The 19,611-nt window shown below is 39.6% G+C and overlaps 1 protein-coding gene across 2 annotated transcripts in view; it reads right to left on the bottom strand.

The window, feature by feature from the left end:
* Positions 1-18,181, bottom strand: part of ppm1j (protein phosphatase, Mg2+/Mn2+ dependent, 1J) — a 30,291-nt gene extending 12,110 nt beyond the window's left edge. The window contains exons 1-3 of one of the 2 annotated variants that reach the window (XM_074671774.1): positions 17,504-18,181; positions 4,576-4,693; positions 1,359-1,688 (exon numbers count right to left, since the gene is read on the bottom strand). In XM_074671774.1, the coding sequence (XP_074527875.1) occupies positions 1,359-1,688; positions 4,576-4,693; positions 17,504-17,766 (711 nt within the window). In that variant the 5' untranslated portion in view covers positions 17,767-18,181. Of the gene's footprint in view, positions 1-1,358; positions 1,689-4,575; positions 4,694-16,659; positions 16,679-17,503 lie in introns of those variants that run through there. The other variant, XM_074671782.1, reaches the window with a different exon arrangement.
* Between the last annotated feature and the right edge of the window lie 1,430 nt (positions 18,182-19,611).

The following is a 19,611-nucleotide window of genomic DNA, read 5'->3' as shown; positions in this document are numbered from 1 at the left end:
AGTTTCAATCCAATTTTTAAACATTTTTTTGATGTTTCATTGGTACATTTTTTTTAACTTGTGCAAGCAATTAAGACTTTAATTTTGTCTTTAAATAACTTTAAATAAGACATTTTTGGACTAGTCAGGTGAATGTGGCTCACATTAAGTCTGAAATAACATTTTCAACTGAAAATAAGAGAAAAACACTTGATAAGATTTCATTTTTTTGCAGTGTAGCCACCTTGACCTGATTAAACAGTCTTGGAACATATGAGAAAAGGCTTTGACAGCAGTGTGTGTGTGTGTGTGTGTGTGTGTGTGTGTGTGTGTGTGTGTGTGTGTCTGTGTGTCTGTGTGTGTGTGTGTGTGTGTGTGTGTGTGTGTGTGTGTGTGTGTGTGTGTGTGTGTGTGTGTATTTATCTCTTAGTCTAACACCCTCCACCAACAGTGGTTTCAGACATTAGCGGTGACCATACAGAAATAGTCTCTCTTCCTGTTTATGGTTTAGTCTGCTTTTATTGTTCTTTAAGAGGCTTCAGCTTTCATTTCTGTCCTTTTATTTACAATCTCCTCCCAGGAGCTTTGAGTTATTGTGTTAAATACCAACCATTTATTTGTTATTTATTTATTTTACTTATTTAACCTTTCAAATGATAAGACAGCTAAAAACTGACAGGAAACATGGGAGAGGAGAGAAGGGAAGATATGGAGCAGAGAGTCAGGAGCTAACTCGATCAAGATATGTTAGCTGGAGCTCATGTATGAACAACTAAAGACAAAACATAATAAAAACAATAAAAGAAAACAAAAAGCTAAGAAAAATTAAACTTAAACTGGATTGCGATTGAAGGGTAATCTATCAAATTCTTGTTGAGATATTTCACTAAAGTCCACAAATGTCATCCTGAAACTTTTCTACAGATTTGTAAAGATACCTAAAGATATCTAGAAGCTAGTCTTGTCTAATGAGTTTGGAGACAATTAGTCAGGCCGACTTAAGATCAGCTACAGTTTGGACCAGACAGTGATGGTGTTAGTGGACAAATCATGTAAACATAACAGCCTTAAGGGTAAATCCTTTTCATCCAAACCAAGTTTTTTAATAAAAATGTTGAGGTATTCAGACCTAGATCGAAACGTTGGACTGATAAATGATCAGATTGATGGACTTTGTCATCTCTTGCTACAAGAGTTTACTGAAGAAAAAGACTGCTCAGACTAACTCTGACAGATTTCCTTCAGTGTTTTTGGGGGAAGTTAAATATTTAGTTTGTTGTTTGAGGATCAACCCGTTCAAAATGCCTTGTGCAGCATGAAATATTCAAAGCCCTCGTCTCTTGTTTTCTCACACAGATTGTCGGTCATCATCTGCTCACCATCTGCGAGAAGGCCGTCTCTATGACTCCCATCACCAGGCTCTGCAGGCTCACCACCTTCTCCATGTGGAAGCGAACCGTCGAGTCGTTGACGGCATCCGGATCCTCAGGCTCCTGTGAGGCTCCTTTCTTGGAGTCAGCTTGGTACGGGCTGCCGTTTTTTGCCAGGCAGATAGGAGGGGCACTGTTGGGGTTCTCGAGCAGGTGGCAGACTTCTCCAAGACGGTCTCGGATGAGGAGGTGGAGGAGCTTGGAGGCCATGATGGCGGCTCCGGAGCCTGCGTGTCCGTCAAACACACCCCAGAAGTGGAGAGGGAGTCCTGTTCCATCCTATATCAAAAAACATAAAGGTTAAGTATGTTAAAATGAGACATGTTTAGAGACTTAATCCAGATTATAATTTAATGATGTTTTATGGAAAAGGAAAGTCAAACAAGGTGTGCAAATGTATAGTTTGTGCAACAAAAATGGTTTCAAAAGTGTTTGTTGATACCTCTCCTGACTTGATCTAAGAAGAGATTAAATATTCTCCCCTTGCTTCAGATTTTTGTTGATTTCCCATGATGCATTGTGGGAATATGTGACAGACAGGCGTTGCCGTCTTTGTGTTTCCAGGCATGCTCACGAGCAAAGCTGGCCTGATGGACTATTAAACAGATGAACAGGCTTACCCCACTGGTGCCAGACAAACAAGGGGGAGGGGAGCAACGAGGGATGATGTCATTCATTTACACAGGATGGGGAACGTGTGTGTGTGTGTGGTTGTGTGCACGTCTGACACAAATAAAACACACGAAAGATGATTTTGTTTTCAGGATGACAATTAACGAGAAATACTTCTGTCTTGTTCTCTGTGGAGTTCTTGTTACACTGGTTTAGCGAGTTAAACCTGTGGTTCACATGAGTGTGTGTCTGTCTGTGTGTGTGTCTGTATGTTCACATCCATTTCTCATTAGGTCAAAACAAAAGAATTAGTGCGATAAAACAAAAGGCACAATCTGGATTGAGTAAATAACTCAATAAACTAACTGATAGGCCAGATTTTGCTCTTTAAATCTACAAAAACTGATCATAAGAAAAATTCTTTGCATATTTTCTCCTTTCATTTGTTTCAGCAGACATTATCTCAGTCAGTTGTTGACAGATGCAGTCCACAGATGCAGAGCAACACTAAGACTTACTTGGATGCCTGTTTGTAGCCTTATTACATTATGCATTTCCTGTCAGCTCCGTGTTTGGTCTACACCGACTGAAACCGTGTTTGGTGGACAGTATGTGGCACTAAATGTTGAATTTTCTCTACAAGCAGGTATGTGGACAACACGACCTCTCCCTAAAATTGAAGCCAAAACCTTTAGCGCTTATCCTCCTGACTGGTTGTGGTTTTAAATCATCACCCATGCCTCCTTCATAAAACATGGGCCAAACTTAAAAATCCAAATACTTATACGTTTATATTACACTGATCTGAGCTCATTTCCAAGGATGCATAACATTTTTTTTCGTGAGCTTTGATGCCAAAAGACTACATAACCTGTTGCACGGGTGCAGCCAAGGTATGTGCAGAAGTGACCTGATAATGACACACCTATGACGCTAACCAAACATGTTTAAACTTAACATAAAACAATGAAGTTTCCTGGAGTGGACAGAGCCTTGTGCTGGTTTCAAAAAGAAGTTTATGGCGAGATGTTGGTTCGAGATGTTTTTTTCTCACAGTTGGCTGTGATAACGTCATTAAGACCAGGCTAAACCGAGCCAACCCGTACCACGCTGTACTGATCTAGACCAGGCTACTTAGAGGAAACAGGGCTGTGGATTCAGAGCCTGCCCCTTTCCAATATGGCCCCTGTCAATGAACCTCATGGGGCACAACCTAAACCGCTAGGCCATCTGTGCCACAGCTCCTCCTCTTTTTTCATTTCTGAACAGTTGCAAACACCTGGCTAGCTCCGAGGGTACAGGTGGGTGTATGAAATATGCAAGAGAAATGGATTGCATGTCAGAAAAGAAGAAGTTTGCACATGATAATAAATTAGTTTCTCATAAGAATGCAATAATATCTCGTTATCATTAGCACGGTTGGGTATCTGATGCACAGGATGATGCAGAGAACAGATCGTTTGGCTTCTGTTTAATCTGTTACTATTTAGGTTGATTTACGCTTGACATGTCAAATTTCTAACCTGCCGGATAGAGACGTGCGGACAAGATGGCGGAAGTGGTCGAAGGGCAGAAATATAGGCATCTGTATGACTCTTCACAAAGAGATCATTGTGATAACCGTGTGGTAAATAATTCATGGCGTCATGCGGCCACTCACATCAGAGGAGAAGAATCCAAGCAGTTTAAAGAACCTGGAAAAATCTCTGCAACAGATATGTAAATGTGTTGTAAACAAAGTCAAACTTCTTCGACTCTCATTTAGTACTCTGGTAGACGTTAGTGATACACTGCCCTCTGCAGTTTGGGAATGGACACCAACGGACTCTGCATGGGGTGTTAAAAAGCATCAAAGCCTCACGCGTTCTCTCCAGCCTCACGCATGGGAGGCAGGGTTTACAAACTGTACTATACACTGAAACGACAGCCAGCAGGGGGAGCTCTAAATCTCATGGCTTCAACTTCAGAAACAGTTATTTTTCAAAAAAAACAAAAAGCAACATGTTTCAGGATGTTTAAATTATCCAAAGGAGTTGAATCACTTTTGTGCCAAATAACAAAGATGTTAGCACATCTGTTTGTTCACATTTAGCATTAGCTGCCACCACAGCCCAGATATCTGCTGACAGATGTAAAAGGACTTGTTTGGGAAAGTTAGAAGGCAGAGTTCGCTACATTTTCTGTACTTTTTCAAGAGTGCATGTGAGAAAGAGGATGAAGATAAGAGACTGACTTTTTAGACACATTTAGATGATAGTACACACAACAAGATATGTGATATGATCGTCCGGTAAAAATCTAAAGGTCTCAAAAGGACTGGAGAGGAATTAAAGGTATCAAGATGACACCATTACCCCTCAAATGAGATATGAAAACAGAGCGACTGTGTCTCAGATAACCTTAATGCAGGCAAAGATTTAATTATGATTTCAGTGCCCACAGCTCAGGCTACATGTTTTTGTGTGTTTTTGTTAATTGGAGCCTCCAGCCTTTGACCTGATGTGCCACCCCATGTTCAGAGCCTCCTGTTTTGATGCCTCCCCCCCTTTCTCACCCCGTTGTCCTCCAGCAGCAGAGTGGAATTCCTGTTTTTGCCCGTCGGCTTCTTCACAAACAGCTTCTCGCAGGAGGCCTGGTCCTCGTTCAGCATGCTCTTCCCCGCATTGATCACCCTGATGGAGAAAGGTGAGAATGGAGTCAGATGATTTATAGTGCCTCCTCTCACTCCTCTAACCACATGAAAACATAATGGCAGCCAGAAAAGATGGATCGAGTGGAACAGTTAGGAGGAAAAAAAAGAGCAGGGCAGGATGCAGTCATGTCCCAGAGGGAACTTGCAGGGGGGATTAAGTGTTTTTTATTATGAGCTGATGTCTGTGGAGGATAATGGCTTCAGAGTAATGCAATGTTTTATACTCCAGCAGCAGCAGCAGCAGCATTTTTCTTAATGTGCTGCAGCGGCATGTACAAACTGATGCAGAGGAAGAAGGTGAAGTTGCAGGACTGTGTCAAACCTGTTTGTGACTTTGTGATTTAAAAAATGCATGTTAAAATGATCTCATCCCTTGCAGATTGAACAAACAAGTGTTTTTCATGTTGCTCTCCAACATGGTATTGCTTATAGCTTTGTTTCTGATAAAACATCCTTGGACTTGTTTTACAACTTCAAAGACAGACAGATGTTTCAGTTTAGTGGAGTCTGATTGTGAAAAATCAGTTTTTCAACAGTTCTTATCGAAACTGTTTAATAAACTGCACTGCAAAAACTGAACTACAGGCCAGAGTTTAGGTCTTGTGTTCTCTAGAATGGTTTTATTAGACTTCATATGAGCAGTTTATCTATCTCAATACAAGAAACTAGAAAAGCACTCAGAGCGCACAGACCTCCACCAAGCATATTGTAAATAAAACACTTTAATGTTATACTCCCTTTCAGCAGACTGTCTGCTACAATTTGGTGTTAGTTGCAGGTTTATACGACAATTTGTTACCTGACAGTGTTGAAAATTATGATGACCCAGTACATATTTCATATTCCGGATCTAGGTATCCAGAATATTGGCAGGATCTGGGTCGTAATTTTACATCTGTCAGGAATGAACATGACCTTGTCTTGTATTGTTTTCCAAAACAATCCGACCATTTATCGTGTAGTTATATACAAATATGGTGAAAATGGCCCTATCTCACAATGATAAAAAATTATTTAAAAAAGTCCTGGATCCAGATGGTGATCTGGATCACCGCCAAAATTTAATCAGTTCTTCCTTATCCCATTTTGAACATTTCCTGAAAATTCCATCAAGATCTGTTTGTTAGTTTTTGAGTTATGTTGTTCACAGACCAACAAACAGGCAAACTCTTCCGAAAACATAACCTCCTTGATGGAGGTAATTAATTGTCTTCTAATACCTCAAACTGTGACAGTTTCCCAAACTTTTCTGGCAACATAAGTCTCAGAAAATTCTTATATCAAATAAGACTCAAACACTACTTGGATTTCCATTATTGCAGTGTTATAGTTAAACTGATACTTTTTAATTTTTGACTTAGATAAGCCATTCATCTATCTATTTATATGAATCTGTGGTACATCTGTGGCCACCAAGCTTTATTTTCTGCATTTTTCTCCAAACTGGTTCAAATGTCTGTTCCATTTAGCTCTCCAGCTCTGTTTGGACTCAGCTGTCTCTTGGTGGTACTGTCTGGCTCTCTAGCTGGTGAATATTTAATGATGTTGATGAGTGAGTAAAGTGACTGGTTGCTGAGCATCTAGAACAACAGGTTCATGCAACAGGAGGGACCCACTGAAAGTTTTTTTCTGACAAAGGCAGCTGACTTTCTGTGCCTGGAAAGGAGCCTGGTTAAGAGCAGTGAGAAAGAAACCAAAACAAAGAGCAGAGTTTTAAAGGCACCGTGAAGAGTTTCTGATTCTGAGAGTCACATTATTAGGGGTGGGAGAAAAAATCCAAATATGATACATCATGATTTTTTTGTTTGACGGACACAAATCTTGTTTTTTTTTTTTTTCAAATTCAAATTCAAATTTTTCATTTCAGTTATTTTTTATAAACTGGATTGAAAAAAAGTTCCAACTTTTCTCCAGCAGGGGGTGAAATGTTTCTCTCTGACTCATGTGATGTGCATTTTATTGGACAATATAGCTCCTGTTATAGTCTGTAGACATCATCATCATTTAACTTTTGGTCTTGTGTTAAAAAAACAAACAAAAAATTGCAAAAATTGTAAATATTGAGGAATCGAAATTTAGATTGAATCAGCACCCCAAGACCCTACTCGTTATTACTTGACCATCACAAAAAATTTGATTATCAGCAATAAGATACGTTTATTTCTTTAAACTAATGTTTTGTCCTCATGACTGATTCTGAAGCAGGATTAGCAAAAAGATGCAGATTTTCTGTTAATGTATTATTTTAGAATGAGAAACTTTACAATTAGGTGTTTGCTAGCTAGAAAAGCTAAATGTTCATGTACAGGATTCAATGTTTATTCCAGCATATGAAAGCTTCACCGCTCCTTGAGGACTTAACAGTTTAACTGTGGGTCTATTTATAACATTCAGACATTTATTCAGACACTGGAGCTCATATCATGACACTGAAGCTATGACAGGTAACGTTAAACCAATACGCCTGCTTACTTTTGTAAGCTACCACTTCTAAATCAGAGTTTGCAAAGTTTTGTTTTTCTTTCACTACAGGTAATAACTTAACGTTTTGACGAACTGAAACATGACAATATTGCTGGTTACAGGTTATTTTAAATTTCTACTTCTTAGCTACCAGTTTGGGTCGACCAGGACCAGATTGATTTATGGCATGTCTAGGTCTCTATGACAACACGCGGGCAGGTGAAGTTTAGTAGTGAAAAGAGACAAAACACAGAGATCCGTGTTTTTCTCTGCTAAAAACAATTTCTGTGACTTATTTTATAGTGATGGTGGACACAAGAGCCTAATTGTCAGACAGAAAGAGGACAGAAGATAGCTAGATGGGAGACTGATACAGCCCAAGCTAAAGGCTAATTAGCCTTCAGCTCGGGCTATTTAAGACAGATCCTCCTTGTATCTTTAAAGAAGGATCTGTACTCATTCATTTGCTACCACAACAAATGCACACTTTAACAAGAGCTAAACCATTACAAGGGCAGGCGATGGTGCTCATGGGAAATTCAGTCCCCATTCTTGGGAAACAAAGCTAATTCCATCCAGCAGATGAATCACAAAATGAAAACTCCTTACTGTACCTTTAATCAAACAAAGCTGGGTGGTAGAGCTGATGTATCCACAGTCGGGTTATAACTCTCTCTGGGTTTGTAACTTCAAAGGCCCTTTCCTACTTTACTTCAGAGTAATTTCATTAATTTTTAATGTAAAAATATGGATTGCAGCAGCTTTAACAGCATTACCACACAGTGCTTATCTGTCAGAGCTAAAGAACAACGCAAACTGAATTTCCCCTTTGATGGATCACACAACTACTCCATTTCAAGAACCTGTTTATTGATTTCCATCTTCCACTGGATCAGATAGGAACCAAACGCTCCGCGTCATGGTTGGAGAATGTTACTAAATATTTTCAAGCACATGCGATTTGACATGAATGAGCTCCAACATGGAAACATCAGCCGGTATGACTCTTTAAGCTGCAAAAGCTGCAGATTGAGAGCTCACGCTGGCACATTATGTAACGTGCTCAGTTTCAATTAGAGATAAGTGCCACATTAGCTGAATAATACAGCACGATAACTGCTGTGCAGTTTCAGAAATTTAAGTATTTTTGTTAAGATTCCCTGAAAAATTTCTGCAGAGGAGAGATTACTTCTCAGGTCACCAGTGGACAGAGGAAAGGAGTGAGTGACAAAAACAGGATAGTGTTTGTCAGTCAGAGAGAAAAACACACAGTCAAACAAAGGACACGAGAGAAATCAGAGTTTAAATCTGATCGTGACCTTTGACCTCTCGCTCCTCAGATAGCTGAGCTGGTAGCAATCAGCACAGGGAATGGTCACTAGGCAGCTTTAAGCTCTTGTATCACAAATATAAAGCACAAAATGCAACTGCTCCCAAATCTGGATTATAAAAAAAGCCCTTTTACTTTCTAATCAGCTGAGAGCAGCGGACAGTCCATCACAGCGCCATGAGCTGCACCCTCAACTGATGACAGCAATGACTTAAAGTCACATGACTGGCAGTTGAACTTTTGGCCATGACTGAAAGAAAGCAAAAACAAAACTGTTTTTTTCTTTTTTTTTTGTATTTTTTCATGTTTGAAGTTTTTTGAGGAAATTTTGAGCCAATGCAGCAATTTCCACTACAGAGACATCAATACATTGCCATAGGGCCTAATGATCACAGCCATCCAGGGTTGGTTTTCTGCCTTGTTCCTTATGAACCACTGATCCAGATTCTTTGAATTGTTTAATGATATCACTAACCACAGATAAACAATCTTTTAACTGAAGTTTTATTGCTCTGAAATAGTTGTCTGTTGAATATTTGCTCACACAGTTTCTCACAAAGTAGTGAACTCCTTCTCATCTTAACCTCTGGGTGCTCGTTTTGTAAACAGTCATGTGACTCACTTGTTGCATGTTTACCTGATTAGTTGCAAAATGTTCCTTCGAGTGTTTTTGTTTCAGTATTACACAATTTTTTCAGTGCCCAACTTTTGTGAAACACGTTGCATGTATCAAATGAAAAGAGCAGATATTAAGTTACGTAGTATTACGTCATCTTTGCACTTTACTAAACTGAAAGCACTCAGAGAGTGCAGACCTCCGCCAAGCATATTGTGATTGTCACCAACACTTGAGTCCTACTTTAATGTTGTACTTTTTTCAGCAGACTGTCTGCTACAATTTAGTGTTAGTTGGTGACCTTTTCTTGTATTGTTTTGCAAAGCAATCCGACCATTTATCATGGAGTTATGTACACATATGGTGAAAACGGCCCTCTCTCACAATGATAAAAAATCCTTTAAAAAATACCTGGATCCAGAAAGTGATCCGGATCACCTCCAAAATGTAGTCACTTCTTCCTTAACATATTTTGAACATTTCCGGAACATTTCATTGAGATCCCTTTGTTACCTTTTGAGTTATATTGCTCACAGGCAGACAAACAAACAGACAAACCTCCTTGGCGGAGATAATAATCTGCAAACAGTGAAAATGAGTTATTTGCCAGCTTTATATAAACCAGCTTTTTAGGGGATTGGGCTTATTTTTGTCTTAAGGAGGAGAAAGGGTTAACTATTTAAATGATTGTCTTTTGTTTGCATGTTTCCCATGTCGTCCAGGTTCACCACTCCCTCAGAAAGAACCTTTAATTCTTTCTGTTTTGAAAGCTGTCACATGCGCTCAATGAGCCGTAATTGAACACATTGTCTGCTGCGTGGGAGGAAGTGGTTCTAAAAACAGGAGCTCTCGTCTTTTTTTAATGTGACCTAACACTTATAGCGGTCAGCCTTTCAGTCATATGTTTCAACAACTTGTGACTGAAATCCACAGTGGTGATGTTCGAGCCCTCCTCCTGTAGAAGTGTGTGACACAAGGAAAGTTCAAAAGAGGAAGCTCGGGCTTCCAGTGAAATTTCTAAATGTGTCTGCTTGGCTGTGTCACAGTTTTGATGAAAACTGTGGTTTTATATGTTGTAATGCATGTCATGTCATGTCATGTAAACTACACTCACAGAGAGGCAGGGTTCGGTCAGAGGCAGATCAATGCCACATTTAATCCAGTGAATTAAAACAATCTGTGTAATTACCCTTTAAGAGTTTAAGCAGTAAATAATGTTTCAGCATTTCAGGTCATTTAGTAGATGTGAACTATATCTTTATAAACTCAGATAAAACTGAAAGTAAACACTTCATGCTTTAAGAGGAAGACTGTAAATTTGATGTAGAACATGCAGCCCTGTTTGCTTGCACAAACACTTGTCTGTTATAAAGTTTTAATCTATTAGGTAACATTAACACAGCTGCTTTGTGTGTGTGTTTTAAGGAAGAGGACGTTTCTTCATATATTTACAAAGTCTTCATTGCACCAACCACAAAAACATCAGGTACTGCAGAGGACTGACTGTGGCTGACAACATAATGCAGCTAAAGTTAAAACAGCTGCAGGTTATCGTCAGAGATACCAAGAGCAACCACTTTACAATCCTGAAAAAGACTTGAAGCAGTTTATGTAGGCCTGTCTTCCAAAGATGTGAGAGTAGTTTGAAATTGTAATCGAATTTTTTTTCACCATTTTAGCTAGATTGCAACTAAATCATTCTGCCATCTTTAACAATACTGCAAAAATCAGACCACTTTTAAAGCTTTCACTGGGAGCAGCTTAGATTTGAGCATTCACTGGTCTCCAGAGCGCAGCCAGCCAGAATTATATCACCGACTGCCTGTCAGTGATATAAGAATAGTCCTTCCAAACTCAGACTCGTAGATCTTCCACTTGTCATATTTTAAAAGAGTATTGCACAAGAGTGTTGCCCCAGCTCTGCCACTGGAAACAAGTTATTAACAATCTCTTTCATATCCTCATTTCTCTTAAAAACAATATGAGATCACTATGAACACTGTAAAATAATACCAGGATTTTACAATAATTAATTTTGACATTTCAAATGATTTTTGCATTTTAAATTTTACTATATTTATTTCACAGTTAAGTGCTGTGTTAAAAACATCCCTTCTGATAGCATCAACTGTGGGATGTATCACAGTTTCAAACTGTCTGGAAAGGCAGAAAGTGTATTCAGGATTGAAGGTACAATTAAACTGGGAGCTAACTGATAGTTGCTAACAAGTGCTAGCTCTAGGATACATTACTAAAGAGAAAGCAATGCTACAGTGTAAAGCTGTAGTTTTACTGCAATCAACTGTGAAATATCAGCTGTACATTGCTGTGAACTACTGTCAAAGCCACCGGCATTATGCAACATTGAACATCCACTTGTTGTTATGTTTCTCTCCATCTTATGAATGTATATCCAAAACAACCTCACTTTTTGCTCCAACTTTGGTCTCCACCATCTCAAAAAAATGACACATCTGACTCTTTGGCTCTTCACAGTGTTACCCAGGTAGTCTCTTTCTCAGTATTTGCTGCTTTAAACCTGCTGCAGCAGCTGAAAACAACTCTAGCAGAGCAGCTGAAATCAACCGGAGCTAACTCATTAGCTCATCAATGAGCTGAGCTCAATATGAGGCTCTGCAAAGGAGATGAGAGCTTCCCAATGTTTTCATGTAATTCCTCGGATCGATGCTACGAATGATGGTTCTAATGTTACACACTGTTTTCACATCATCATTTGATCTACTGTTATTAAACAGAATTGATTTAAGCTACTTTGATACCGCTGAAGGGTTTCTGCATCTGTAATAAAGCCGGCCACTCCCAAAAACGTGCTCACAGAGGATCACAGAGTGAATGTTACTCCTCCCCTATCTTTGTGCTTTATTCATCCATATTTAATCAATCCACATGGAGCACACATTATGTTACCAATGTTGCATATGCTTATGGTAAGGCTTACAGGAAAGTTCCCTGACAAATTCTCTAAACGAGGGTTACTTTCCTTTCTCCCGCTCTTTAATGTTATTTGAGCCAGAGCCTGAAAGCTCCCCTCCATATTAAACTGTATTAAATAACAGTTTGATAAGAGTACTCTGAGCGGCTTACTGTAAGTGCTAACAAATGTTTATGCTGACACGGTGTAGTGCAGCAGCATTACGGTATCAATCAGACTCATTATCTTGAGTATCCTTCACCTTCCTGTTGATAAAACTGCCGGCAGAAGAGCTGTTTTCTTTTTATTCATATGAAAAAAGGCACGTTGGCCTTGGTGAAAACACGGCAGAACCGACCTGGTCAGTGTGGCACTCTGCTGACCCATCAACAATGACCATCCTCATTACAGTCAGAATAATGGACCAACGCTAACGAAGTGATTTCAAAGCACAGAGTCTGATTATGAGGCAGCAGGAGCATGAGGCCTCCAACTGGAAAAAAGTGGCTTCACACTGTTTGGCCATCATTGTTTCTGCTCATTACTGCACACAAGCACTAGACCAGGGGTCTGCAACCTGCGGCTCTGGAGCCTCACATGGCTCTTTGACTCCTTTGCAGTGGCTTCTTGCAGCATTAAAAAATATTGAAATAAATAATTTTTGTTTTTCTTACAAAGGGTATTAAATATTAAAGAGTTTGACACTAAATAAGTAATGTGTTGACATTTTGGACTTCACCTCCTGCAACATTAATAGCCCAAAAACTTTCCATGCAACTGTGGCTAAACTCAAGCTTTATTTTTTTTAATTAGAAAAAATGAATTTTTTGCAAATTTTATGACATATTTGCTGATTCCATTTTTTTCTTTTTTTCAATTTCAATTTTTGGGAAAATTTTGCAGTTCTATAAAATTTTCAAAATTAATGCAATTTTTTGAAAGCCCACAATTTTATTTTTTTGCTGATTTTATGATTTCACAATTTTTTCAACATTTTTGCATTTTTTTAATTTCACAATTTTTGCATTTTTTTTATTTCATTTTTCTGCACATTTTTGCTGTTTTGGAGATTTCATTTTCAATTTTTTAATTTCCAAATTTTTTATGTTTTTGGCATTTTATATAACTTGCAAAATTTTGATATTCTAAAAAAAAATTTCAAATTCACGAATCTTATAATTTCACAATTTTCCAAAGTTTTTGCCTTTTTTTAAATTTCCTCATTTTTTTCCTCATTTTTTTTTCATTTTCAAACTTTTTTCAGACATTTTTGCGAATTTATGAAGAATGAAAAACTAAGACATCACATGCGATTCCATACATTTAAAAGCCTTCTATTTTACCCATAAGTAGAATTTTATCCACTTTTTAGTATCTATTGTGAAGATAAAGTAGTTTTGTTTTTTTGTTTTTTTTGCTCTGGCACAACATTGTTTCAGCCGAGGTGAAGCAAAATGGCTCCTATGAAAGTAAAGGTTGCAGACCCCTGCACTAAACCCTACAAGAGCAATGACATGAACACCTGATAAAAGCTTTTTAAAGCTTTTAAATGCAGCCAGTTTGATTTAAAGTGATTATGCAAAGCCAAACCACACATATCACAGTTTATTTAACACCCTGTGATAGCTCTGCACTCTCTGATCGAAGACATATGAGCTCTGTGAGTGAAGATCTTCTTGTATTAGTCCCAAATGCAACCATTACACTGAACTATTGTTATCGTTTGGTTACAGCAACAGAGTGGATCTAATTCTGCTTTTCAGGGAGTTTAAAGCCATCTTAATTTCCTCCCCACAGATGTTTCTTTGCAGCCCTGTTTGTCTGCCTCCCTGTCTGCGTGATTATGGAAGGAATTAGCCCTGAAACCAAACAAATCTGGAGTTTCTCTGCAAGATACAGCTCGTCTCTTTTTCATTCAGACAGATTCACATTCAGCATGATCAGACTGGGACAGTTACAACTGTTTTTCTAACAGGGGCGTGGTTCATGATGCATCTCAGAAACCATCAGTTACATCGGAGGATGCTCCTCAGGGTATAAAAACAGAAAAGCAGATCACTTCCATCATCACTGTCTGGTCTGTAAATGGAGATTTATTGTTGAGGCATTTCTGTACATGACAAACAGGCTGCTGCAGTTCTAAATCTGATACAATCTACATCTGCAGTCAGATTAAAAGCTTCTTATGAGTCAGTTTATATTTTTGTACATACTGTTGGTGTTACTGTGCTTTCTCTGATGAGCTAGGGAAGAGAAAGTTCACTGCAAACCAATTCAGGACCTGAACATCTCATACTAACTTTGACAGCAAAGCACAGCCAGGCACATCACTCCTTGATCAAACATCTCAGTGGCCTCGATACTAAGTTGGGCTTTTTTAACATCTGATATCATGTCACTCTTGCACAAACTGGGGCGCACGCTGCTTGTGGTTTAAGCACACGCCATGCACTGAGGCTGCAAACCTTGCTGTAGTGGTTGATGGTTAAACTCCAAGCCGTGATCTTTAACTGTAGGACGTCCCTCACTCTTGACTCCCCAAACTTCCTGTCTCTCTTCGGCTGTCCTGACTTATAAAGGCAAAACTGCTGCAAAAGGTGGACAAACCAAATACTAAAGTTAAAAGTAGAAAAAAAAAGGACGCACTTCACCTGATATTAGTTGTGCCCAGAGAATCCATCAGCATATTTCATGATCATGAAGCAAAAAAAGGGACAGTATTTTCAGATCTGTCAGGTGTTTGAATAATTTCAGGCAGTACTTTTTATCAAATCCTGCTCCTCATGTCCTTTGAAACTTGGGTCCACAATGGAAGCTACCTAAAGCCGCGTTTGCACCAAGCAAACATAGTGTGATGTCGTAGCAGCGCGACACAGTGTACCCCGCTAATAAATCCATTAAAGAAGAAAAACGTGACACAGTAAACAAAGAGCATAAATGGAAGACATGCATGATTTTGTCTTCTCTGTGATTGGCATGTGGCTCTTTGATACAAAGTACAATCAAGCTTTGTTTCAGAGAAGTCTGTGTGCTGCCAAGAGAAATGCAGCCACTGTCGGGGCAAGTGACGAGTCTTTTGACCAATCAATGGTCTGCAGTGTTGTAGCTTCACCTTAGAAGAGCGGATCAGTTCAGTATAGCACCCATACAAAAGGGCCCCCAAAAGTGGGACAGCTCATCTTGGTAATTTTGGGATCTGTCCCGGGATAAGTCAGTGGAAACGCCACAAAATGCGCACTGTAACAAGACAAACTGAACAAGTCTGCTTGGTGGAAATGCGGCTTAAGTTTCATTGTGACGCTCAGCCCTGATTTAAGGCATGGAATAATCTTTAAAAAGTAACAATATTAGATTAACTGGATGGTTGTTCAGTTAATTTACAATTGGTGATCTCCTTCTCTTTAGTGGAGATCAATGAATTTACTCAAAAATACTTTCAAAATCCAGTCTGTTGAGAGCTTCCGTAGCTTCATCCACTCATGTAAGTTAAAAACTGAGTTGTGTCAACAGAAAACCCTTTTTTAAATGTGATTGAGCTTGAGCTCATTTAGGATGGACCGAAGCAAAGCAGAAAAATGCTTTTGGTTAAACTGTCCTTTTGGACATCATCACTCAACACTGTCCCTGTGCACATCAGCTCTAAGGCCAGAACTTCTTTACACCGATGATTTCTTTCAACTTTCTTTCAGCTCATGTAACTACAGCCCCTAATAATTTTTTTATGTTATTGATCTACATCAAAAGGTATTCTGGTCTAAGGAATGATGGACATCTTTGATATGACTGTGGGGTTGTTTTCAAGTCTACAAAGATCCACCAAGCGAGACAAGGCCAAAGAGGAAACCATTTCGTTTGAGACCAAGTCTAGATACTCCTGTCATCCTTGTTAAGATATTTGATGTTTCATGACTAATAGTCAGCTTCCATGTTTATAAGGTTATCTGTCATGTGATTTACTGGACGTACAGTGTGTCCCTGACAATAAATCACTGCTGATTTTGCAGTTACATGCTAAAAATTTGAGATGTTTAAAATTCATATGCACAGCTCAGATAATGACTTGTCAGCTGTGAATGACGTATTTAAAGGTGCCACTTCTCAGAGTTCAAGGCCCCTGTGGTTGTGTTTGTGGAAATGAATATTATAGAGAAGTGGTTTGGCAGCCAGCTGCTGATCTTTTCTGTCACATTTATATGTGATTGATTTGTGTTATTGCCGCCGCTCACTGTGTGACAGTGCACCACTGATGAGTGTGGACTTTCGGTGTGTTTACACTCCGCTCAGACAGGATGATGCAGGATCAGATCAACCGATTAGGTTGTGTTGTAAACAGCTCTGCTAATGCTGTGATTACACTTTCAGTGACTTATACATCAACGTAATGTGACAGCAGTGACGACGCTGCACATTCCCACACACTGACTCCACTTCTTTCGTACATCACAGCGTCCTCATGTGACCTCTTCACTCAGTCTTCTGAGACGGCTGTCGTCACACATTTTGTCCCCCTTCCCCTTCAGACTCTCTGCATGAGTCAGCTCTTTTTTTTAACCCCCCTCCTGTTCCCATGCTGGGTCTTACACAGGGATGGTATAGCCCACATACTGTAGAGGACTGGAGTCATTCAGTGCTTCATAACCCCCTCTGCCTGCTGGGAGAGTGGAATGTCTGAGTGTTTTTCCTCAGCGGGAAATCGCCAGAGCAGCAGAACTGTGGTCAGTCGTGAATGAGACGGTGCTGCTGTGTTTCTACCTGGATTATTGCAGGTGTGTCGGAGTGCAGTAAACCCAAGGACATCTGCAGCAGATATATGAATGGAAACGTCATCTTTAAGCTTTTGCAAATCATTTTATGAAAGAAAAACATGAAACCTATTTCTGCATTTGTATGGATGTTTTTTTGTTGATAGCATTTGTAGTGATTGTTTCTTTTTTGCCTTGTGCAGCACTTTGGTCATCTCCTGCTTTTTAACTTATACTTTAATTTAATGGATTTGTTGATTGGAAAATAGGCTCAGGGATCTTTGTGTTAGAATAGAACTTACCAGCTTGACAGAGGACACTGAGCTGTCTGTCTTCTGACTGGTAAAAAGCAACACTGACAAAGTTAAACACAGAGGTTTGTTTCTAGGCAGACATTTCCTGCTTTCACTTCTGTATTAGAGTAAAACATGTGAAAATCAACCTGTTTACAGACATGAAGAGCAGCTTTTGGCTTTAAGACATTTAGAAAAACAAACCAGTCCCTGTGCATTCACAGCTCAGACTCACAGCTATAGATATCACATGCACCAGCTTTAAGGAAAAGAAGCTGCACAAAAGCAAAAGGCCACACTGGCCATCATTTGCTGCTGCAGTGCTGATGCTGCTGCAAAAACAGGCCTTGTAGGACGAATGCAAACCTTAAATGGTTTTCATATTTGGTCGATAAATGCTCAGGATCTACTCACTCTGCGTATCCCGTCCTCCAGGGAAGCCTCCTGTCTCTCTTCAACGTGAGCACCGGCCGTGACGCGTGCTCCGTGGAGTACTGCAGCAGCTCCGGGGTGAGGTCCAAGAAATCCGGGCGGCCGTACGGGAAGCGCGGCGGCAGGCTGTCCGGTCCGCAGGTCTGCCCGCCACCTGAGTGATGGTTGTGGTGGTGGTGGTGGTGTCCGTGCGGCACCATCCCTCCCACCAGAGTGGACATGGCGTTTTTAACTTTGCTGATCATCCTCCGCGAAGACGCAGGGCGCAGAGATCCGGATGGAGAAGATTGAACGCGATGTAATAAAATTACGTGAGATTAACGAAATAAAAAAATAAAACACCACCAGTGACGAGGATCATTTCAGGAAGCGATCTTTCCTCCGCCTCGGCCCCATGTGACAGCTTTCAGACAGCAGACTCGGTGTTTTCCTCATTCAGACAGCACAGGAGCTCGAGTGGCTGCCTATCTGCTGTAATCCAGCAGATGGCTGTATCTCATCTGAAGGCAGGGCTTCACAGGGACCGTGAACGCATCACACACCTCCAAAAAGCCTCGAATGACGCAAGACCTCGACTGCTACAGGAAATGTTTATATAGGCTGCTCCAGTCACGAGGATGGGCTGTCAGCAGGAGGGAAAGTCAGCAAAATGAGACATTTAGGAAGATACTGAGGTGTCGATTGATAACGATTCACTCTGACACCAGCAGAGGGCACACATGATGTCATATTTACCTTCTATGACACCTTAAATTCTCAAATCTCTTACAATTATCCAATCAACCAACTTTTTAAGACACAAGTAAAAAATAATCTGGCACTTATCCTTTACATTATAGTTCAAATACTTGGTTAAAGCATCTACGTCTGTAATATCAGGTTGTTAGGTATAAAATATAATTCTTTAATTTTATGTCTTAAAATTTAAGCTGATGAATACATAAAATCTTGGATGCCAGAAGTCAGATTTAGGGAGAGTTTGCTCATCACTAAGCTCTCAAGATATTCCTTTAATCCTGTCTCTGACTTTAAGGTAATAACTATTTTAAAAAAATGTATTAGAGACTTCTGGCTTTAGAAATAATGATGATTTTGTTTGGTTCGGTCAAAGGTCAAAGGTCAAAGATAACTTTATTGTTCAATTTCAATTTATTTAGGATAGCCCCTTCAGATGTATCGTCTCGTTTTCAAGAGGGTCCCGACACAAAACACGTATTTCAACAAAACATTTAAAATACACAACATAAATTAAAATTATACAAGATAGACAGACCATACATACTGCTCTTCTTGAGATACACCCCTACATCCCTCCCATCCCAGCACAAGCACTCAAGCATGATCCTAATGAAGCAATAAGTAAATACATAGATAACAGAATAATGAGGCTATCAGAACATTATACCAGAGAGAATTAACATAGCATTGCAAAAATCGATAAATAAATTAATAAATAAATCACAAATTAATAGATAAATCCCCCAAAATACCAAAGGACATGAAACAAGAGGTAGAGAAAAAATGAAAATAAAATAAAAAATAACATCAAAAGCAAGAACAGCTGGACTACAAAGATGTCAGATGTACTTCTTTATCCACAGGAGGCGCCAAGACTGGAGCAAACCAAGCGGCAACATCCATCCATACAAGACAATGAGTGCGTCTCAAAGTGATAATCTGATGCCTCCGCTCTCCTATCTCCGTTGAGGTACCAGAAGTACTTTCTGAGTCGCCATTTTGAAAACTGTCCCAAAGCGATATTTGTGCTTGGAGGAGAGAGGAGAGAGGAGGGAGGAGACTGATCGAAGGAGCAATCATCAAGGAAACACCAGAGTTGGCTTTGCGAAAGTCTTTTCACTGACAGACGTGCCCCCATATGGAATATCACTCTCTGATTGGACGCTGCAGCGGCTCCGACTTCTCTACATGAAACTTCACAAACACAACAGAGTTTGATGAGAGAAAAGACGAACAGAAAACAGGCACTGAGGATTGTTCAGAAACTGATCATAAATCTGGTAATAAAGTGTTTGTTGTGAATTTAAAGCACAAAATACTGAACACAACCATCATCAAATCAATATAACAGA

The sequence above is a fragment of the Halichoeres trimaculatus genome, unplaced genomic scaffold (assembly GCF_033239565.1).
Source record: "Halichoeres trimaculatus isolate MK-OKI-2021-1 unplaced genomic scaffold, fHalTri1.1 fHalTri1_scaffold_1, whole genome shotgun sequence".
Taxonomy (NCBI): Eukaryota; Metazoa; Chordata; class Actinopteri; order Labriformes; family Labridae; genus Halichoeres; species Halichoeres trimaculatus.
This window is presented reverse-complemented; position numbering and strand designations above follow the sequence as displayed.